We start from the raw sequence: 21,877 nt of genomic DNA on the forward strand, positions 1-21,877 counted from the left end.
GCTCTTCAAGAACTATCCAATGCATGGCAGCGTTGCCGGAGCGATAATGATGGGCAAAGTATCGCCCCGACGGAAAGAATTATTCTGTCAGGAACTTGCTAACTACCGATTGCTTTAAGAATGTTCCGCTTGGCAGCGAGTGCAACACACACTGCATTTCAATCCACTTAGAAGGGTCTACGTAGGATCCAAGAACGTCCAAAGAGCGTCCTTTAGGATTAACAATGGTATTGCGGACTGTCTTTTGTGAGGGAACCCCACATGGTAATGACCTCATTGACCACTCGGTGGATACGCAGCACCCTGAGACCTACTCACCCATGAACTTGTCTGGTTGATGCACGCAGCTCTAAGCCGGAGAAGACTACCGAACAGAGGTCGCCCTTGTGACCCCGGTGGAAACCTCCATGGTTTTCCAGCCGGTGTTTGTCGCTTTCCCACTAGCTTGAATGTTCTTGAACGACCAAGAAGGCCATCACCAGAGAAAGGACGAGATCGGATATTCAGACGTCAATGTGACTGGCTGATGAATTGATAATAAGAGGGGCATGTACCCAAGGGTCATCGTCCGACTCGGTATACTTTTCGTTCCGGCGGGTTTATTCCGACGGATGATGATTTGAAATCATGGGAGCCCCGTCTTTCTAAATAACCTTAATCCCGCAGGCTCTGATCCCGTTCTATTAGCCACTTCCCAAAATGGAAGACGCTAGTTTCACAACCGACGATAACTCGGTAGTCGGTGATGGATTCAAAGTACAAGTATTGCTCTTTTCCACAGATCGACGATACCAAACTGACAGTAACCAACAAACATGGCTTCCCGTCAACCAAGAAACAGCTTGACGCTATTTGACAAGGTTGATGTGGTGCTTGGTATCTATTCCATGGGTATTTCCCGTCAGAAGGACATAAATATACATCTTCAACTGATGATGACACCTAGTTTCGGCGGTCATTTATTCTATTCTTTCAGGCTTTTTTCGTGGTAAATCAGGCGCAGATACCTATTATCACCACATTATACAAGGGACAGTCAAGAAGGTCAGAAATATGATTTGACGAAAATGCATCAATCGTAACTGATTGAAGCAGCTTATGACCAGATATACCCCACTTCAGCTGCAGTATATTCTCAAAAGATAATGCTGTTAAGTCCTTCAGACTGATATTCACTAGGTATCTTTTTGAGTCATCAGATCAGATATACCTGAAGTACTGTAGCAGCAACCGGCTCGAGCCGAATTTTATTTCAACCGACCACGGGGTGAAAGGGTTTTGGATCGGAAGCCCACATGCCAAATATGTTGGGATATATTTCCATGGTAATTAGTATATGTGGTTGAAGATCTATTCTAATGTATTTCAATAGGAGGGGGGTTTGCGATGGATGGAACAAAATCACATATAGATCTTTGTCTGGAAGTACAGAGAAGTCTGGATCAAAACGGGATCAATCTTGCTTGGTTCTATTCCACCTACACATTGACGCCTCACTCCACTTATCCCACACAATTTTGTGAAGCGGTGGAAACCTTAAACTACATTCTACAGGATGTCGGGCGACATCCATCTGAAGTCATACTTGCAGGCGACTCTGCAGGCGCAAACCTCTGCTTGGCAATCTTGTCTCACATGACGCATCCGGCCAAAGGCGTGCCTAGACTGATAGTACAAGAACCCCTCAAGGCATTTGTCCTTATCTCACCTTGGATCTCCTTTGATCAGAATTGGCCAAGCGTGCGGCGTAATGAGCACAAGGACATTGAAGCAACCGATGCTATAGAGCTGTGGTCGCGGATTTATCTCGATGGGAACCCAACAAACTCTTACATTGAGGCTGTTCGTGCTCCGGAAGAATGGTGGAAGGACGCAAAAGTTCAGCACACACTAGTTCTCGCTGGAGAAGATGAACTTCTTATGGACCCAATTACAGCTTGGGTCCATAATTTTCAGGTATGAGGAAGTCCCGAATGTCTACACAAAAAAGGAGGCTTACAAATTTTAAGAAATTCAATACGGAAACCACTTTCGTCATTGGAGAAAAGGAATGTCATATTGCCCCTATTATCTGGCCAATGTTTGGTGATAAACATGAGACTCAGCAAGTTAGAGCATTGAAAGATTGGTTAAAGGCACGGTTGCTTTGACTTAAGATAGGAACCTCGTACGTAATAGGATAACAAAACTGAAAGAAGGCCAGAATATTATACAGTATTAGGCATGCATACGGTTGTGAATGATCTGCTGGATAGGCAATTAAACATGTAAAACGTATATAATTTGTTTATTTGAGGTACACTACACATGGCATAGTTGTAACTCGGACATATAAGGAAATTTTCTTATAACTTTCAAACAAGCGTCGACATATCTGAACTTTGGGATGTTGCCCGGAAATAGACTGGAAATACATCGGCATCGGCACGGTCATGAGCTGACAAATACGTGCGGAGAACAAGTCTAGACTTGTATTGTACGGGAGGATAGGTCATTGGTCATTATATCGGAGAAAAGAGTTTGGCGCAGTTGTCTCTGTAATTAAGTTGTGGTGGCGTTCCTTGGTTCCGGCGGAAGGCACGCGACCAATCACATTTTAACGCAGAGACAATCAGCCCCAATTACCCCATCAAGTAGTTGGCTTCAAGTGTCATCACAAACACCATGTTATACCTCAAGAGATCTTTCTTGCTGTATTTAAGGAAAATATGTCCGCGCAAGGACGATGACTTTTCTAAAATCTTGTGAAATAATCCAATTGAGTATATCTGGCTATTACAGGTTCTCTCATAAGCATGTCTCTCTCCATTCAATCCCGGTCTATCTATCATGGCCTCCCAGTGTTCCCAGGGGAGCTAAAGGGCCTCACTGCCATTGTAGCTGGTGCTAATGGCATTTCCGGTGACTATATGGTGAGCTGTTCTGATAAACTCAAGACCACAACCATCATTGTCTATTGTTAACCTCAGACTCTATGATTGCAGCTCCAAGTTCTTTGTGAGTCACCCGAACGCTGGACAAAGATCTATGCACTCTCCCGGAGACCTCCAAATAAAATTTGGCCAGCGCACGTCAAACATCTTTCTCTGGATTTCATGGATCCTCCTGAGAAAATTGCTGAGCAGCTTAGGCAGGATGAGGTGAAAGCAGATTATATTTTCTTCTTTGCCTACATTCAGCCGCCACCAAAGGAGGGCGGAAATATCTGGAGCGCTGTAGAGGATCTCGTTCGTGTCAATAGTGAGTTTCTACCCGCAGATTTATAGTGTCTGAGAGCAGCCTTATCTAACGTTCTTTACGCAGAACAGCTGCTGGTAAATTTCTTGGAAGCCCAGGCGCTAAACAATTCACTTCCGAAGCACATCCTTCTGCAATTAGGTGCAAAGTACTATGGCCTCCATTTAGGCCCTGCAAAGACTCCTCTAGTAGAATCAGACCCACGTGTACTTTTGGAACCAAACTTCTACTATGATCAAGAAGATTATTTGAAGGAGTTTGCGCAAAAACATAATATTGGATGGAACACAACTCGTCCTGCGTTCATTCCAGGAGCAGTCACTGATGCATCCATGGACCTTTGCTTTGCATTGGGGATATATGCTACTGTCCAGAAATATCTAAACCAGCCCCTGGTGTATCCAGCAGACTTCACTGCTTGGACGAACGTTCAAAATCTGTCCAGTGCTGCAACAAACTGCTACCTGGCGGAGTGGGCAGTTTTGACCAAAGGGGCTGAGAACCAGAGCTTCAACGCAATTGATGGCGCTCCGTTTAGCTGGGAAGGATTCTGGCCCCAGCTCGCCGATCGGTTTGGGTTGCCCTGGACTGGACCAGACTTGAGTGAGAGTGCACAGTACCATGACGTGGTACTGCCTTATGACCCTCCACCCCGTGGATACGGGCCACAAGCCAAGTCTCGGTTCAGATTCACCTTAACAGAATGGGCTAAACGTCCCGAGGTTTCAGCGGCTTGGAGGGAAATTGCCAAAGAAAATAACCTACGAGACAAGGAACTAAGAGAGCCAGAACGACTTTTTGGATTTATTGATGTGCTTCTCATGATGTCCTATCCCGCTTTGTACAGGTAAGTGATGCACGCCAAACCAGTCTATTCATTTTACGTCCCATTCTCTAACGTATTTACGGAGTAGCGTAACTAAATTGAGGAAGCTTGGTTATTTTGGATATGTTGACACAAGTGAGTCGATCATAGAGGCCTTGGAAAGGCTTGTTGGTCTGCGTATGATCCCGCAATTTTAATATGTCGTTCTGCGATCTGGCCGTGGAACAGAAGAGCTTTTCATCTTCAGACAGTTGGCCATGTTAGAATGATTCACATATAGCGTACATATGCAGGACTGGAAAACATCTTTTTAAAGAATTGTGGGAAGGATATGTGAATTGTCATCTCGTCATTTTATTTCAACCGAACATATTTTGTCCAAAAGAACTCCACAGAAAATTAATATTTGAAACTGCAATGCTGAAATATTATTGTATTATCTTTGGGGTCTAATAATTTATAAAATAGAAAACCGTTACCTAGGTAGTTTCTTAAAGGACTCAGACCCATAGTTTTTACATTTTTACAAAGTATTTCTACAAGTAGTCTCAATTCTGATCATGATATAGATTTGGAAAGCTCGATAGATAGTAGATCCGAAGATATACGTACCTACTGACCTCACAGGACCGAAAATTGTTTAATCATTATTCAGAGGCACAAAAAAGCCTTGGGAATAATAAATTATTCTTCACACTTCCTGTGATTGTCTTTTCTTTTCTCTCTGGCGCTTCCCCAATACCACAGTGCTTAGGTCGCCTACGGGCAACGAAACTGGGAAATCAACTGTCTCCAATATTTGGGCGATGAAGATCCACCAAATCGGGAAGCATAATGCGAATATAAATGCACCGGAGGCCTTGTATACACAAGTCAGTAAGATTTGCACAGGGGCAAAAATATAAGGTACCCACCGTTTGTAGTTTGGATGCAAGGATGGCGTTTCCAAGCGCAAGCTGAAAATAGACACCCGAAAACAAAGCAGCAGCAATGGAGAGAAGGAACAGAGCTATGAAAAGACATATATTGGTGCGGATGGAGCAGATGAAATAAACAAATGTCAGAACAGCCAGAATCACGTAAAAGAAGCCTGACATCGTGCAGGTTAGTTGAAGGTAACTACAATATTAATGCCGTGATTACTCACCAGTTGTAGCGTAGAATTCCGGTGTGTGTTGGCCCTCCAATATGTTTCCTGTTGGGGAGTAATTGAGACCAGTCGCAAAAAACGGCATGAGTGATGTGCCATATACCAGCCAGAATGTGCCTGCTCAGCGTTAGCGTACAATAATCAGCAGCGCAGAAGGAAAACAGACCATATGTGAAAAAGATAGAAGACGAGAAGGTGTTCCCAAGGATCCATTCGCCTATTCCACCAAGCAATTGAACCAGACCGCCGAAGAAAATAAAGACGGGTCTGGTATAGAACAATCAGATATCAGCAAGCGTGAGTTGATATGATCGGAAGCAACAGCTCTTACAAAATTGCACCGCCATTCCCTCCTGATCCTCTCCAGCCCATCGCAATACAGCCCAGAGGGGTTGCAGATAGTAAGAATCCCATTAGTGAGATAGGGGTGGGATTTCCGAAAGTCTTGCGTAGATTTCCCGCTGCAGGAGTCTTTGGGTTCAAGTAGAGCTTCTCGAACACATCGCGAGGGATGGGAAGAAGTATGCTTTCTGCTGTTGGATTACGGTGAAGGGTCTCCGTGGTTGCTGCTAACATATCATCAATGTTTTTCACGGACATTGTGCTGTATTATGTCCAAATACTGCTGGAATCGTCACCAAAAAGCGAAAATATGGTCCAAAGGGTATTGAGAGTTGGGAGCAGGTACAGCGGTGGGGAACACGCAGATATATACGATATATATACGATGTATCCAGGCTACCTCTACAGACTAAGTTTGAGCTAATTGATATATATTCCATTCTGAAAAATGGAAATTTGAAATACTGCAAAATGCAAACAAAATACACAACAAAATATTCACGGAATCGTATTCCGCCCGGCAGCGGAATATAGCGGAATGAGCCCCCAGAGCCCAAAATTTGGGGTAATATGGGGTAATCCGGGGTGTCTATGGATGGTAATCTCCATTTTTCATGTGCAAAGCTCCACAATTCAACTCATTAGAATTCATTTAGTATTTGAATTTATTGGGTTGTTAAACAGGATCTGCCCATTCTGATGAGCTTGCCAAGCCATGTCCCTTGGGACGACGCAGGGATAAAGTTATAAGCGGACCTTTCGCTTGTTGTCGAGCTTACTCTATTCATCCACTCAAATTGATGTGCGTTTCATAGCGGAGGCTAAATGGAGAAGAATGGGAGAGATTGAGCCCAATCGGTGATTCTTTGCTTTCCAAAAGTCGGGACAAGGGATCAGATGTCACGCCACCGAAATCAGACGGCCTGGATAGAGTTTGCGCAATCTATATGAAATATTCAGATACATATGTACAGGTTAGTGAAAAATCCATCCCCGATGTGGATCAATTACTCTTGTTTGAAAATGAAACCGATTTTTCCAACATCAAACAGAGCTTGGTATGTATTATTTTGGAATTCTTCCACGTAAATAGTTACCCCTGAAACATTCATACATTATCCTTTCTCATAAAACTCTTGGTAAGCATATTGGGCGCTAGTTGCCTAGTTATTGGGCCAGGAGCACCAACAGCGAGCCTGAGTGGTGGACTTAAACCCTCCGTTGTTGCTCTGCCATCCCGGAATTCGTCCGATCTTTGTCGGCTCAAAGGCTCCTGGGATATCTCTTCATCATTTGCCGTGGAGCGACCAACCGAGCTACTGGAGTCCGCATTTTGACTTGAGATAGGCATAAGAGGATAGCCCTACCTGAAAATCTCCGCTGGCTGTCGTTCCTCGTCTTTTGGTTTCTCGCCAGACCCATTGTCCACACCTATCAGGCTTAGAGACCACGGCGTTTCCCCGTAAGCTCCTGGCACACAGATGCGGATCTCAGCCGTGCCATTAGTAGAGAGTTCGGTCACAAAGGGCCGCTCCCTCGGGCAATTCAGTGGGAACTGTTCCCTTGAAACGAACTCGCAGCTCGAGGTAGAATTAAGTCTCATTGCATGCTGGCGAAGAACACCTGTATTCGTTTCATTCTTCAAAGCTGGGACGAAATACGCCTCGTTAGGTGCAATCAAAGAACTACTACGTAAATTGATGCAGTCAATAATCACATCTGCGGTGTCTTTCGAGCGGCTATCAAGGGAAAATCACTCTAAGCCGTTGACTTGCACATTCTTTTACATCAGTTCACGAGTCCTGCAGGAGATAATCCCAAGTACATAGATAATCATGAGAAGAATTTCATATAGCTGGTCTTGACTCCAGGTCAGACCCTAGGAAGGGGTATCTATACATATATATTGGCAACATAAGTGGTCAAATAGTGTTGGTTTCGTCTTGATCAACATGAATCATGTCGTTTTCAGCCCCATTAAGCCTATTTCCAACATCCATGCTATCGCGGAGGATTTCACGGGCCTCTTGGCTATCCACTTTCATGTCTTCCTTGATCAGCAGTACCGTCAGTTCAGGAACGAGGACTGCTTGAGAATAGGCCGCCGGACCGGCTGTCTTGAGGATATTGTCCATGGTTGCTAGTTGGCGTAGTCGGCGAGAGAATTTCGCAGTTACAGCAGTCAGCCTGTGGAATAGTCAGTTATCTTGTGGCCAATAAAGAAAATATAATATCGGTAAAGACGAACATTCTACTCGCCCCCTTTGGTCCGTAGTAGCCACACGACATATATTCAAGATTATCGCCCTCTAGCGTCAAACGGAAATTCTTAGCCTGCCCTGATTTCATAGCACTCTCAAGACGACCTCTAAAAAAAGAGGAACTTTGTGGTACCAGTTGTTTCTCGAGTTCGGTGAAATGTGTTTGAATTCGTCGCTCAAACTTCTCCCAGTTGATTTCCGGGTATTTCCTGTCGCTCCACTCCTTTTCAGCCTTGTGTGCTTTGTGACTTTCACAAAATCGACGTTCATCTTTCAACCGTCGATTAGGCTGTATCAGAAATTCATCGAGTATATCTGCATCTACAAGCGCATTACAATTGGGGCAGCGCGGTAGACCGTCCTCCAGAACTGGCTGCTCGTTCAATGGCATTTCATCTTCCTGAATCCCAGAGAAGGATATCTCAGAGATCGGTGAGCTAAGCGGTGAATCTTCATCAAAAACAATATCCTTGGACGGCAGCGAGGAACTGATTGCGCTCGTACTCGGTTGCGAACGAGGCTCCTTGAACTGCTTCGCTTCTGACGATGGCTCCTTGAGCTTCTCATCATCTTTGTACAATGCCGGCATGCGAAAGGTAGATACTTGGTCATCTAAAGAAGATTTGTCGTTATTGTTTGTTTTCTGAGACTTGATTGGACTTTTAATAACCCGATCTTCAGGGTGACGGAAGCCTTTGATATCGTCTTGTTTCCTCTTTCGAGACCCACACCCATTGTGTTGTGATTGTGGTTGTGGATTGCTAGAATGGATATTATTTGACCTATTGGTCTTCGTCCCATAGTTGCTATTACGTTTTCTTGTCCCTTGTGAGAACAAGCCCACTTCGTCCCATGACGGAATTTGACTTTGGCTTAGGCGAGAAGATTGCGATTGGGTATTGGCAATGTCCTTTGCAGCAGCGTCACTTCTCATCTCTCTCTCTCCCCCAGCGATCCTTTCATCATCGCTTTCATCCGTTGAACTGAGCGGCTCATCGTAGACCCCGCATTCTTCTTTCTTGTCTTTTGCTGGCAATTCCGGCTGGCTTCGCGGCCGCGTAGGCCTGTTACCCACCATACGCAGCAGCGATGGTCCATCGTAATTATTTTTCGTCAAGTATGTCGAGGCATAGGAGGCTTCACGCTTGGCGGGTCTTCTCATTGTAGCGGTTGTTCCCCCATTTCATGCGTCCAAGGGGGGAGGGTCTCAGGCGCGAGGAGGTGTGGTATAAAGCGACGGTAGCATCAATTCGGTCCGTTGTTAAATCCTCCGTGCTTGGAGAGGGTTGCGAGCTGGACTTGATTGAAGGGTCGAAGAATGGAGGCAAATCAGGAACGGAACGCGTCGTAGGCACGCGCCACGGTTCTGTTTCCCCACACCTGCCGTTAATAGACTGTTCTCAAGCCAGTTGGCAAATTAAGGCAAGGTCAAGTGTTGACAAGTGAGGTTGGAACTGGTCATATTATAATCACTGCTCCTATCACTTCGCACCTTTATATGGACTCTGCCTTTTAATCGAATTTCCCAATACGATGGCTCAAATCCACATCTAAGATGCCGAAAAATGCACAGAAATCTTGAAAAACTAACTATACAGACGTCGGTGACGTTGAGAAAAGACAAAAAGCATTTCGCATCCAAATAAAACTCCTTATAAGATGAGTCTTGTCACCAGAAATAAATAAAATAAAAACAAAATTAAAGGTAAACAAAAAGATACACAAGGCTACAAGGCCTAGATTAAAGGGAGATTAATATATAAGTAGCTCAAAAATTAGAGCAAAAATGCATGCAGATCGTCATACTCATTCAAACGTCATATGAATTTCTTCCTCACCTTGGCCATGGCCTTCAGCCCATGCATTATGTCCAAAATCAGTGGGCATTGTAGCTGCCGAAAGGAGCGCTGGTCGGGCATCTGACAATGGGGCATGATAGGAGGTGTCAAAGGTCAACTGCGCGTCATTATCGTGGCTGCCTGCCGACGGTTCATGGCCAGGTTTCGTATCCGGGGTCGTCGTTTGACTAGGAGGTGAAGTCTTTATGTCTTTTGCTGTGGACTGCTTGTCCACTAATGTAGCAGCATCATCGGCACTTTTCGATTGCTTAAGATCTGGACGGGGCGAGTTTGTGCTGGAAGTTTGAGGTTCGTTCAACTCCACTTTAATCGGAGGTAGAGTGGATTCTAACTGCTTCACTTCGATTTGCTCAGATGCCAGCTCCGCCTTGATAGCATCGATATCGAAGAGAACGCTTTCATGTATGGACGATGACGGATCAGGGGAGCTATGCGGTGATTCCTTGGCTTGATCTGCGTCGTACATTTCCCAGCCTTTCTTCTTGGCCAGTTTAGATCGTTTGAACAGGCCGAATCGTTTCTTGTCTGGCTTTTGCTCGGCTTCCCTGCGTGCCTCGTCGATTTCACGAATCAGTTCACGTTGCCGCTCGGCATGGTTTTCGGGGTCTGGGTCTTCGATTTCTGCGAATTCGTCGCTCAACACCTCCCACCCGACCTCCCGCAGCAATCGCGGCATGGCAGTACGGTAGTTCATGTGACCGCTGACTAGATTAGTGACATCCACATTCTCGAGTCCGGGGATGTCCGGGACCGGGGCAAGACCGGCCACACGCATTATTCCACCGCTCGTAGCCCGAAACAGGTAGCCCAAAATCCAGTCATTGGTTGAGTAGCCATTCACAAATCTCCCAACCACAACGCTCTTTGCTTTCAAATACTCGTCTTTGTTTGCAACGACTGGGGAACCAAACAAATAAACGTTCTGGACGAGACCGTATGCGCCCTTTTTCGCAAGCTCCTTGAGACAAGAGAAGATCATTCGCGAGCCCAGTGAGAAACCGAGAAGAGTGACTGGTCTTTTTCCAAGGTTACGACTCATTAGAGAATCCGCGAGAATCAAACCAGCTGCGTTTGCTCGCACTAATGAAACGTTCCATGGGTTGTCAATCAAATAAGCCAGTTTCGAAAGGACGATCGGAAGTTGCAACGCTCCCATTAATGCTGTCAATATGGTGCTGCCAAGAACTTGTTGTAAACCTTGAGTCAATGCCTAAAAATCATCAACACAATGTCCAAGTCTTGTCTCATATTACAACTTACCTCTGTTGCTAGAATGTTGATGGTTGAACCCATACTTTGCAGCATATCAGGTTCCCAGAAAACAGAGTATATATCCCCCATGATTGGATCTACTGTACTGAAAGGTAACCGAACGTCATCAACCTTTCCGGTCATCCAGCCAGCGACCGTGACAATCAGGTTGACTCTTTGATTGTTATGTAGTGGGCGATATTCAAATGTCTGCACAGCGCCAGTTCGACGATGAGATGCCTTCAACCCAGAGTAACTTCCCGTGAGGGTAGCACCAGAGGCAATCAAAGCCGTGCCACCAGCTCCACCCAAAAAGGCGCCTGTACCGGAAATGCCAATAGTCGTAAAACCCGCAGCAATACCGGCGCCAATAACAGGCGCTAGCAAACCAGCTGATAGACCAATAACTAGACCACCGCCCACTGTTGCCAGTCCCATAATCATGTACTTCTTCTTCAATGCTTCCTTTCGCCGTACTTCCATATGATCTGCTTCATCCCATGTCTCTTTCGAAGCGGCTTGCTCCATCTCTAACGCGTCAATGACTTTTTTCTCAAATCGACATATCTGCATCCACGAGATGTTCATCGCTTTGCCAACCTGTTCTAGCAAGTAACGTGACCGAGCATCATAATTGGCATCTGAAATGAGCACAAGAAACAGGTCACAAAGGACGGTCCAACGAAGATCGATTTCTATCTTAGCTGACGTGGGCATTTGAGACGGGGTTTGCACTTCTGGCACTCCATCTGGCTCCGCAATTTGAGGTGTCGACGGCTCAACTTTTTCCTCTTCAAAGGACTTTTGAGTATCCGACAAGCCGGGGCTGTCCCTATGCTCGCTCTTAAGGCTGGGAGATGAAACGGAAGGAGAACCCAAAGATGATCCTTCCTCCTCGGCAAGAGGATTCTTGACGTGAGAACTTTTCATTAGTGTAGGTACAAGATCGGCGGACTGTACCCCATGTTCAGCAAGCTGCTCGATCATGACTTGCTCGGCAGAATCAATATCCATGTGTGCGAAGATTCGCACCATTACGCCCTGACTCCATTTCTTCATGGAGTCCAATGCATCTTGGAAGGCCTTCTTGGAAGATTTTATTGCCGGAGTGCCTTCGAGATCTTTAGTCATTTGATATATCGATAGCCTGACCACACCGACATAAGCGATACGCTGGCCTTCACTCAGTATAACTTTCGTAGCCTGGAGCTGACTGAGTGCATCGCGAGTATCGTCGTCAATTCCAAGTGATGTGCCGTGGCTTTCTTTGAATAGATAACTTGTATCCTCATCCATACTTGTTGCGGAGTGTGCATCATCATCTAGCTGCACTCGGGTGTATCCCCGCCCAGCCCCTGACATGTCTGCATAATCTTCACCGTCAAGGCCTGAGGCCTTTGCGACCAATCTGCCATAATCATCATAATGGTCGAGTTCTCCGAGAGCTGGCATAGCTTTCCATTCTCCTTCGCTATCACTTTCTTCATCGCTATGTTCTTCGGTCAGTTTTTGGTGAGACCATTCCGAAGCGCCTATTGAATTATGTTTATCGTGAGAATGCCTCTTAGCATCAGGACTGTTTGGTTTGCTCTCTTCCTCCACTGTGGCGCCATTAACGGGTGGGTTTCCAGTTTCCTTCGATTCCGAATGTGCCGTCTCTTCAATTGTCACACCTAGTCCGGTAACCGAAGTAGACTGTTGAGGTTCTGTTTTTTGAGAAGGTACATGGCTCTCTTCTCTGTCCCGTGGCGTGATAACATCATTGTTCGTCACAGCTTCTTCTTGCTGCTGATGTTGCTGCTGCTGATCCGCCTCACCAGCACCTGGGGTTTCTTTCTTATCCGACGTTGATATTTCCTCTGCATCATGAAAAGCCGGCGAGCTCGGACTCGAATCCACCGGTGACGTACGATCCTTGCTCTTCCGAATAGGCAGTCCAAAGTCATCGAACTCTAGTTGTGACCCCGCACCAGTCTGAGGAGCCTCCGACTCGTTATTCGGTGCAGAAGCAGGCTTTGGAGACGACATTATAGAACTGTTTCCGAGGATTCGATTGCACGATGAAAAAAACCCCCCTGAACTACCGCGGTATTATTCCAAAATTGAGTCGTCCCTAATCACAGCAGCCCTTCCGCATGGCCGCATCCGCGCAGGTGGTGAACCGGCACCTGCGATTCTGACTATTCGGATAGCGGCGTTCTCTAGACTCTAGGTAAGAAATGATGTTGCTCATTCAAAGCAACTGATCGAAACGGTCGAAGGTTGCAGCGGTCGATTTAATGGGGTGATGGTCACGAGTTGCACCGCCCGAGACGAGGCGTGATCGATCAATCAAGTCCTAGAAGACAGCAACTGTCAGTTCGAAAAGTGGCTCATTAATGCGTCAATCAGCAGGCACATGCACATACGCTCTCATCTAAAGTCCAAGAAAGCGACACTCTGTGAAATGGAAACAAATAGCTGGTCCCAACGAGAAAATGCAAAGCTGCAGGGATAGAGGAGTCTGAAAGCGGAAAGGCGCACCGGTGCCTCAGCCACCTTTCAAGTTCAAACTTAGTTGCCTCGTCAAAAAGGGGCAAAACGTTCCCCGTTTTAGGTTATTATAACTAAATCAATGTGAAGACCTGTGAAATTATTTACTCGAAATTATTATTATTATTATTGTTATTATTATGTTTAATGAAAATATCATATCTACCGGTTCTTCCCAGCGGCGAACCGCCCCCTCGCTTTTTAAATGTTCCATCACGTGTTCCGCTGCTACGCATGGCTTTCCTTCTCCAGAAAGTCTCTTCAGCTGATAGATCCCGAGAAGACGTTGGATATGGCTTTTAATTTGCTTGTAGACATCTAGCCTTTAATCATTATAGTGCCTTTCCCAGAACCGACCCTTTTATGTATGGCGATTATTTAAAAGCGCATTGCTTGTTAATCAGATCGTGTAGTTAACCTTTTGTTAATGGCCTTTCTTTTTATAGCGTTTTAATATTATTACCTTGGGTCTCAAAGACAGCCAGTCTCTTGAGCTTTGATCGACTCAAAGATGGATATCCGTTTTTTGGCGACTTGAGCGTATTCCATATCGCTACGGGCTTCAAGTCGTACGCTTGAAGTCGACAAGCGCTCCGAGACTGGGTCAAGTGAGGACAACATCGGTTATACTAATACCCTCAAGAAACCGCATGAATGGATAATCATCACAATGCCCCAGTACTCAATATCCCTCACTACGACCGCCGATAAAGAAAAGGTAACGTAACATTGGATTGGCTTGCCGCCAATGTCTGATATGCTTTGTGTAAAGTCCGAAGCCTTATTATTACTCTATCTCGTCTTATATCACGTTTCTCAAGCGCCCTTGTGCTAACCCCGGGGTCATCAAGTAGATCATACGTACCTTTTGTTTTTACTAATTTGTCATCCTAGAAGCCGCAGAAGGCCAGAATGATCTTATCAGAGCCATCTTCCCATTGACATCACCATAGTAGGCTAAATATCCATTCCCAACTTTGCCTACAGCCACTGCGGCCTCTTCGCGATTTACAAAATCCGAAGATAAGACTTTCGACGGTGTTTTAGCACCGGGGACGGGAATGAAAATCTTCTCATGCCGCCGAGCGTTCTTGATATGCACCTTGATCCAAATCACCTAGAAGATGTTGAATTCAATCAACAGTCACCTCGCGCCTTATATATCACAAACTCGTGGGTAACACTACATAATCTCAATTTTCTGTGGATTCCTCCGGAATATAGAGGAGCTTCTTGTAGTACTATTCAGAACAACATCATTGCTCTTGGTTACCACTCTGGCCAGGTGATCACCCTTGTATTTTCATTTAAATAAAACACCACTGCTTCTACAGCATCATCTGTTCGTGTGTAATAGGGCCAAGAAGACTTTGTAAAGATATGCATAAATTTTATATGTTTTGGATATTCCGCACAGGATGAAGCTGAACAGCAGCCAGTCCTTGAGAAGAAGGCTGCGTACCCAATTATAAATTAGCATTAAGGTCTTAGTAGTAGGGCGGAATCATTAAATGTGTATTGGTGAAGCCGATTTCGAGAATGACTGTATCTGGAGTCATTGCCAATCGACCAAAGGGAGGTACGAACTATTCCGTAAAGCGTCAACGATCAACAAAAGTTAAAATCACATACAATTAGAGTTTATTGAAAGACACCCCGCCAGGATTAATCAATTATACTGCCACACAGATAGAAGGAGGTGATGTATATCTGATTGGTCCGGCCGGCCTATCAGCGACCGCCTCATGACCGCCCCAACATCGTTAGCCGGCCAGTAGGGCTGTTAATCGTGTTGCCCGACAGCTACAATAAAATAAAATGCATGCAATTATTAATTAATGGCATGTCAAAACCAGCGATCTGGCAGAAAATAGCGAGCCAGCCAATCAGCCCGAGTCAGCCCTGTAGAGTCAACAATGTGACGGGACTTGATTGCTCGTATTCGCGGCTACCTGCGGGGCTGTGCATCCAAAGCACAAAATGACGTCGTGCAGCCTCAGGCCAAGCTTACCAGTTATGCTTTGAAGAGCGCCAGACCAACGCCCCGACGGGCAAGTTGAGAAGCCTATCGCCGCTGGAGCTTGAACGTGGTGCTGCTCGACCAATAATGCTGTGTCGTAAGCGGTCCGTGACCTCGACGGAGCCTCAATCGACATTCAAGCGACATGACTCTGGGGTCTGCGCTTGGCAGGCTGTGGCAACATTGGCGAGAGTACGCAGGCAGACATGCTGCTACTAATCATGCTGACTAGCGCCCTCCATCATCCTCATCATGATCATCATCATTAGACATACATGCTGGCCTTCTTAGTTGCTGAACAGCATCATGCACAAAGGCGCTCTCTGATATAGCGGTTTAGTTGCAGCAGGATTGTTGTTTATACGCGACGGTTGAATATGAACGATACAGGTACGTCATCGTCGATCACGTGTGGCAGTGCTTCATGTAACAAATCTGATTCCACTTTCCAGGCTCCATCGCCAGTGCCGCTGGCGCTGGCTTGCGATTAGCACTACTCTTGAACGCCGTGGCCTGTCAAGTCGCCAATCTAGGCGTTGACATCCACAGCATCTCCAAAGGAATCACGCTATTCTCAACGAGTCTGAAGCAAGCAACGCAAAGCCTCCAGTCTGAGCACTCGGTACACACGCAAGAATGCCTCGACACCGCGTACCAGATCAGCGACCAAGCGCGCGCCGTGTTCGAAGAAGTCCAGGATATGCTCGACACAGTCCAGAAGCCGGAACCCCAGGACGACTCTCAGCCCACGCCGTCCGTGCAACAGCGGTTCAAGACTTGTTTCAAGAAGCAGCGTGTCACATACCTTCTAGCCCAGCTCGAGTCGCTCAAATTTAGTTTGATGGCGATGATCCAGGTTTTGCAGCTTGGTCGGCTGTTGGAAGTTAGGAAGTAAGAATACCCGTTGTTTACTACATAGCATATTTATGCTAACGAATATATAGCGTTCTCAATACCATTACTGAAGAGCTAATAGCGCAAGAGCGAGCCGATGCGCAGAATATGCTAATCGTGCGGTACTGGTCGACGAAGAAGCTCGACCGACTATGGGATCTTGCACGACAAGAAGCATTAGAGACTGCACCATCAACCCCAGACTCCGCGACTCCAACCCCGTCCAAACTTCCCGTGATACCGTTAGGCGTGGAATCGTCGCTCAACTCGGTCGAGGAATCGCCAAAGGATATGCTTCGGCTGACCGGGGCCGTTCTGGATGCACTGCTCAAACGATGGATCAGGCTCGAGGCCGGTCAGCGCGTGATGGTGATCACATCCAACCAGGCTATGCGCGGAGCCTCGCCTCACGCTTATGTATCATCAGGCAGCGAAGACGACTTGTCCGACGACGCCTCCTCCGACCATTCATACATGCAAGGATACTACCTCGAGGGCGTCACCACAGACTGGCGGAAACCCCATTCGCAGGATGCTCGCAGCCACGCGGCGCGTCTACGCAAACTGTATTCCAACAAGCAAGCGGACGTCCAGAGCGACAGCGACTCTGAAGCAGACTCCGAAACTTCAATCGCATCGTCGAGGCGCAAGGCAAAGAAAGCCGCGCTGCGAAAAAACAAAACCTTCCCAGCTAGCAACGAGGACCTAGATATTGTCCCAAGGCAATTTTCCGATCGAAATGAGCCTGAACACAGAGACCAGCCAACATCCCGTCCCTACTCCTATTCTGCTGCAAACAAAATCCCAGGGTGTGAAGCCGAAAACAGTTGGCGACATCAAGATACCATCCCTCCTAAACCTCAACCCGCCGCTCCTCAGGCGCCCCCCCTTCAAGCATCGCAGACACGACCGATCCCAATGCCACAGCCAAACGCAAACGGACGGCCCGACCGACTAGCCACCTCTCAGCCCTCACCAAGCTGGGCCACAGCACAAAGCCCATCTAATAATCGAAGCGGCATGCACCAGCACTCATCCTACTATCCTCCACCCTCCAACACATTCTACTCTGCGCCGGGCCGACCTCAACCAAACTTTTACCCCCAGCAACAGCAACAGCAACAGCAACCTCGATACAACCCCCCTCCCTCTCGCGCCTTCGGTCGGACTGTATCCGACAACGTCCAGCAGCAGCAACAACAACAACAACAGCAAGCACAGAAACCACAACAATACCTATCCCCCATCGTCCCGCAGCAGCAGCAGCATCGCTATCGCTCATCGCGGAGCCGAAAAGGGAACCATAGTCCGCAAGGGTACGACCGACACAAGGACTTGAAACGGACTGCGATGAGAGGGATTCTGGGAGTGAGCGCTATAGGCGGGTTTATGGATGCTCTTGAAGCGTTTAGTATTATTTAATACGTCTATGTAGCATATGTAGCATATTCCTACGTTAATCAGATATGTAAAGTTTTAATACATATGTCAGTGCATAAGTAGCTCAACAAAACACAAGACTGGTATACATAACACATCTCTTCAAGACAAGAATAATAAGAATAGTATTAAAAAAAACTCACATCTACGCTACGTGTGTATATTAATAATTCTCAGTCATGAACCCCCAAAGCACAGCACAGCCAAACCAAATAACAAACTGATTTCTTTAAAACGTCGGTAACTGAAACATGCCTTTGTCAGGAACCCAGTCGAATTCCATTTCTATGGGCAGATTATTGTCTAGATGGTACTGCATATTCCCGTCGCTGTAATCAAGGGGATAGGACGGGTGATGGGCGTGGACGCTCGGCATGTCGGTGTGGAAAGACCAGACGGGTTGGGACTGGGACTGGGACTGGGGCTGGGGCTGGGGCTGTGAGGATAGCTGCGCGTATGCGGTAGCTGTAGGCGTGGTGTTGAGGGGCTGGTGAAGGTGGTGGTGGTGCATGGTTGGATCGGATGGGAGCCAGTGGGTGGGTGTGGAAGTGGGATGTGTAGGAGGGCCGGTGGTTGTTGTGTGGTAGGCGGCTAGGTTGGATTGGTTGGTGTATTCATCCGTCGGATACGAGGGGTGCATGCCAGATGGGACGATTTTCGTGGGCATGGGCACGATTCCGCCATGCCATGCGGCTGTCATTGTCGATGATGATGGGCCGACGGCGAGAGGTGCGCTGTCGTCGGTAGTGCCAGTACCTCCTAGTTGGGACTGTGCTTCTTGGTTCTCTTTATGGTGTGCTTGAAACCGTCTCAGCCAGTCTCTTGCCTTGCCTCCAACGACTCGCAGCCATCTCGACGGAATCGGGTATTTTGAGCCGGCGCTGGCCTCGGTGAGTCGCTGAGTCATTGATTCGAGATAACTCTCGACATTGACGGTGTTTGGGGTTATGACATATCCCAACGAGCTGGATTTTATGCTAAAGTAAATTTTCAGTAACACCATGACACCAAGTACGACGCGGGAGTAGGTGAGATTCGGCATTTTGCGCATGGTATGCACATCGCAGTTCAAGAAGGAATCGAGCATCCCCTGGGCGGCATTTAGCCATTTGATGTTTAGGTCTATGCGGATGGCGCTGAGTGGCTCTGTGGATCGGTGGCTGGTGTTGTCGCTGTCGGGGGCGGGGAGCGTGTAGTATTGTTGTTTGATGGCGTCTGGCTCCCGATACCCCTCGCCGATGCCGAGTTCGTAAATGGTTAGGATGTTATGCTGGTATTCAAGCACCATTGGGACTAGAGTGTGTAAGTGACAATACATATCAGTTGGTAGAGGAGGCCTACCTGTAAGATCTTCCGGGTCAAGGTTCTCCTTCCAGTCGTCCATCTTTTTGTCAAACAATCGAAGCACAGCGTTCACCCGAGTCTCGGTCAAGGGGGCAGTAGAGGAAGTGTCATCAAGTCCAAAGGATGATAAGGCTTCGTCGGTTATGGTTTGGAGCTCAAACCACATAGCAAGCCGTTTGTCCGAGTCAATTGGGGATCGGCTGAGCATCCGTACACATTCTTTAATCCAGTCATTATATTGCAACATATTCGGCCGCCGAGTCCTCATAGCCACCCTGCCAGTAGTAAGTAATTTATCCACAGTAATGACGAAATGACGAAAGTCAAGACTCACGTTGAAGCAAGATGGTAACAAATTAGGATAGTGCGGGCTTGTTCGGCCATCTGCTCGTCGAATTTTTCCACAGGTTTAGCTTGCCTTCTTAGCCCAGCAGTCCTTCGTGGCATGCGCTTTTTAGACGCAATACCAATTTCTAACGCCATTGTAGCAGCTATATGCGGGTATTGATATGCTTGAATTTGTGTAGGCGATTCCGGTGGAAGGTAGTAGAGATGCATTAGAACCAGGGCCTGAACCATCTCCAAGGACTTTTCGCCTTTGAAGAAGAATCGCTGCGCGTAGAGGTTAATCATCTCGTGGTTTAGAGTGCTGGACAGACTAGCATCAACGGCGATAGATGATGCCGCCACTATAGCTAAGAAAAGGATAGGTTTTGAATGTCGTAGCTGGGATGTGGTGGTGTCGGCAGGCAGTACGATGAAGGGGAAATAGTCCAGCAGATCGTTCATAAATAGCGAGACCAGCTCTTCTGCCGTCGAAATAGATATAAACCCACGGTCTACAATATCGCCACCATCCCCGAAATCCGGAGAGCTGGCATTCTGTGTGAGCGAAGGTGTACTCTGCGATGAGTTTCCATCCCGAGACAGGTCGTAAGCTGAACGAGCACCAGGCGATTGGGATTGGGAATGAGAATGTCGTAATTGGGCATGATGATCGAACTGGATTTCCTGATAGTTGGGAGGGGCGAGTTTTTCTGCAGGGATCGTGCCAAAGTCGATATCCTCGGCATCCTCTGGGTCAGGGCTGGGTTCTTCGTTGATGGTATCTTCCTTGGGTTTGCGCTGGTCCTTGAGCATGGAGCGCATGGCAGCCATTTCCTTCTCCAACTGGGCGACACGCGAGTCGGTGCGCTTTCGCGGTCGACGCCTCTGCGGCGCTACAAATATGCATGCCCGCTTCGCCTTGACGCATCTTTGGCACTGATTAGGCGAGTCGATATCCGGCAAGCATCGCACTTTCAATGCTCGACACGATTCACAGGAGCGATTCAGCTGCTGCGATGGCGCGGGTTGCGGCTCCGACGGGCCGCTGTAGGCCTGATGCGTCGACATGTCGGATTGGTGCGGTGATCAGTCGCGCGGAATAAAACAAACAACACTGCGGTCACGAATATTCTGCAAGTCTAGCAGCAGCTCCTCGCCAAATACAGATTTAGGTGTGCACATCTAACACACGAATAAGGATCTGGAAATGCTGAGTCAGGCCCTCACGGCAGGCACGAATGACAAAGGTTCAGGAGTACCGCCATGATCATCGCGCGGGGCACAAATAAGACCACCGGCGGGTGGAATGCGTTGAGAACGACGTCTAGATGCCAGACGGTGTTCACAGAGCACACAACGACAGAATACACGGCCAACAAGCGCAATAAGAATAATGGGATGAAACTATTCGCAACCAACATCGGCCACAACGTGTTTGTGGGCGCTTGGAGTCGGGCGGCCCTCCCCCACCAGCCCCGTTGGCACAGCGGCGGATAGGAGAAAACCTAATTGGCTGCCAGCCAATCAGCGCGCCCGGCAGATCACGTGGCAGACTCCTCCCGAAGATCCCGTTTCCAGCGGAAGCCTCAGGCGAGCCAATCATGCCGGCTCAACGAAGACCAGAGAAGCCGCATAGAACAACTTAATATTGATATTCAACATGACATTTGGACTAAAGACAGCTGTGAGATGATGAAAGATGATAGAAGTGTGCATATATACATACTGTAGATGAGTTGAGATTTTGATTGCAGGATTATATTAGGATCATACTGTATTTTGATCACAATTGTCGGTTGAACTGGATATACGCAATATTGCCGATACCGAAGAGGCATGTGGTCGCATGGGCTGCATCTATAGTTAATCTGCATATAGTCGTACTACTATGGTAGATTGAGACTCAGCAGGGGGCCCAAGGGATGTCATCTCAGATCGATGGATCAATTGAGGCCGTGGATTTAACGTGCCAAGACGGATCGGCTGGGACAAGCCATTAATACCACGTAAAGACCACGGCGGTAATATCATCTGCAGCCCGACTCCGACTGCAGAATATTCAAAATTCAATAATCATATTGCATATTGCATATTGCATATTGCATACGACACATCGCATCATATTAATATTGCAACGTATCATCTGCAATCCGACGGTCGTCACCCGGCTGTTTTCTCTAGCGGACTCAGCAGCATCGATAGACTCAAATGACTCTTTTTGTTACTATGTACCATTGTTTCAGACCAGGGGCGAAATAACTAATCAGTTGCATTGCGTAAGCCTAGCTCTGCGGCTTGGCTCTGCGGCTTGGGGACGCGCGGACTTCACACGGTGTATGGGGCGCTTATTGGCTGCTGTCGGACTGAGCGGGGAGATTACGCCTGTGTAGGGTT

At 47.3% G+C, this 21,877-nt stretch overlaps 7 protein-coding genes across 7 annotated transcripts; 3 read left to right on the forward strand and 4 right to left on the reverse strand.

Annotated features, from left to right (window-relative positions):
* Positions 1 to 815: 815 nt before the first annotated feature.
* BGW36DRAFT_425242 (putative epsilon-lactone hydrolase) lies at positions 816 to 2,150 on the forward strand (the record flags this gene model as incomplete). The annotated part of the gene is made up of 6 exons (XM_046220091.1): positions 816 to 891; positions 947 to 1,044; positions 1,096 to 1,127; positions 1,180 to 1,325; positions 1,373 to 1,956; positions 2,010 to 2,150. The coding sequence occupies 6 exons, from the start codon at positions 816 to 818 to the stop codon at positions 2,148 to 2,150; spliced, it is 1,077 nt and encodes a 358-aa protein (XP_046074123.1).
* A 516-nt stretch (positions 2,151 to 2,666) lies between these two features.
* Positions 2,667 to 4,531, forward strand: BGW36DRAFT_316283 (uncharacterized protein). The gene is made up of 4 exons (XM_046212558.1): positions 2,667 to 2,912; positions 2,985 to 3,240; positions 3,304 to 4,084; positions 4,152 to 4,531. Exons 1-4 carry the CDS (start codon positions 2,796 to 2,798, stop codon positions 4,258 to 4,260), a joined length of 1,263 nt encoding a protein of 420 aa, XP_046074124.1. The 5' UTR covers positions 2,667 to 2,795; the 3' UTR covers positions 4,261 to 4,531.
* A 223-nt stretch (positions 4,532 to 4,754) lies between these two features.
* On the reverse strand, positions 4,755 to 5,813 carry BGW36DRAFT_446955 (uncharacterized protein; the record flags this gene model as incomplete). Its single annotated transcript, XM_046221715.1, has 5 exons — positions 4,755 to 4,922; positions 4,978 to 5,153; positions 5,211 to 5,330; positions 5,380 to 5,480; positions 5,545 to 5,813. 5 exons carry the CDS (start codon positions 5,811 to 5,813, stop codon positions 4,755 to 4,757), a joined length of 834 nt encoding a protein of 277 aa, XP_046074125.1.
* A 1,664-nt stretch (positions 5,814 to 7,477) lies between these two features.
* Positions 7,478 to 8,750, reverse strand: BGW36DRAFT_292349 (RTC4-like domain-containing protein; the record flags this gene model as incomplete). Its single annotated transcript, XM_046210908.1, has 2 exons — positions 7,478 to 7,742; positions 7,804 to 8,750. The coding sequence occupies 2 exons, from the start codon at positions 8,748 to 8,750 to the stop codon at positions 7,478 to 7,480; spliced, it is 1,212 nt and encodes a 403-aa protein (XP_046074126.1).
* An 872-nt stretch (positions 8,751 to 9,622) lies between these two features.
* On the reverse strand, positions 9,623 to 12,954 carry BGW36DRAFT_425246 (DUF726 domain protein; the record flags this gene model as incomplete). Its single annotated transcript, XM_046220092.1, has 2 exons — positions 9,623 to 10,885; positions 10,936 to 12,954. The coding sequence occupies 2 exons, from the start codon at positions 12,952 to 12,954 to the stop codon at positions 9,623 to 9,625; spliced, it is 3,282 nt and encodes a 1,093-aa protein (XP_046074127.1).
* A 2,901-nt stretch (positions 12,955 to 15,855) lies between these two features.
* BGW36DRAFT_357084 (uncharacterized protein) lies at positions 15,856 to 17,794 on the forward strand (the record flags this gene model as incomplete). Its single annotated transcript, XM_046213846.1, has 3 exons — positions 15,856 to 15,868; positions 15,931 to 16,369; positions 16,423 to 17,794. The coding sequence occupies 3 exons, from the start codon at positions 15,856 to 15,858 to the stop codon at positions 17,792 to 17,794; spliced, it is 1,824 nt and encodes a 607-aa protein (XP_046074128.1).
* Positions 17,795 to 18,041: 247 nt separating this feature from the next.
* Positions 18,042 to 20,551, reverse strand: BGW36DRAFT_291319 (uncharacterized protein; the record flags this gene model as incomplete). The annotated part of the gene is made up of 3 exons (XM_046210833.1): positions 18,042 to 19,105; positions 19,154 to 19,431; positions 19,491 to 20,551. 3 exons carry the CDS (start codon positions 20,549 to 20,551, stop codon positions 18,042 to 18,044), a joined length of 2,403 nt encoding a protein of 800 aa, XP_046074129.1.
* Between the last annotated feature and the right edge of the window lie 1,326 nt (positions 20,552 to 21,877).

Source organism: Talaromyces proteolyticus (assembly GCF_021365285.1).
Source record: "Talaromyces proteolyticus strain PMI_201 chromosome Unknown BGW36scaffold_4, whole genome shotgun sequence".
Lineage (NCBI taxonomy): Eukaryota > Fungi > Ascomycota > Eurotiomycetes > Eurotiales > Trichocomaceae > Talaromyces > Talaromyces proteolyticus.

Excerpts from the sequence above, each read along its gene's own strand:
- BGW36DRAFT_316283 (XM_046212558.1), top strand. The coding sequence starts at position 2,796 with ATGTCTCTCTCCATTCAATCCCGGTCTATCTATCATGGCCTCCCAGTG. Across the intron at positions 2,913-2,984 it reads GCATTTCCGGTGACTATATG|CTCCAAGTTCTTTGTGAGTC; the intron begins GTGAGCTGTTCT and ends CTATGATTGCAG. Across the intron at positions 3,241-3,303 it reads GGATCTCGTTCGTGTCAATA|AACAGCTGCTGGTAAATTTC; the intron begins GTGAGTTTCTAC and ends TTCTTTACGCAG.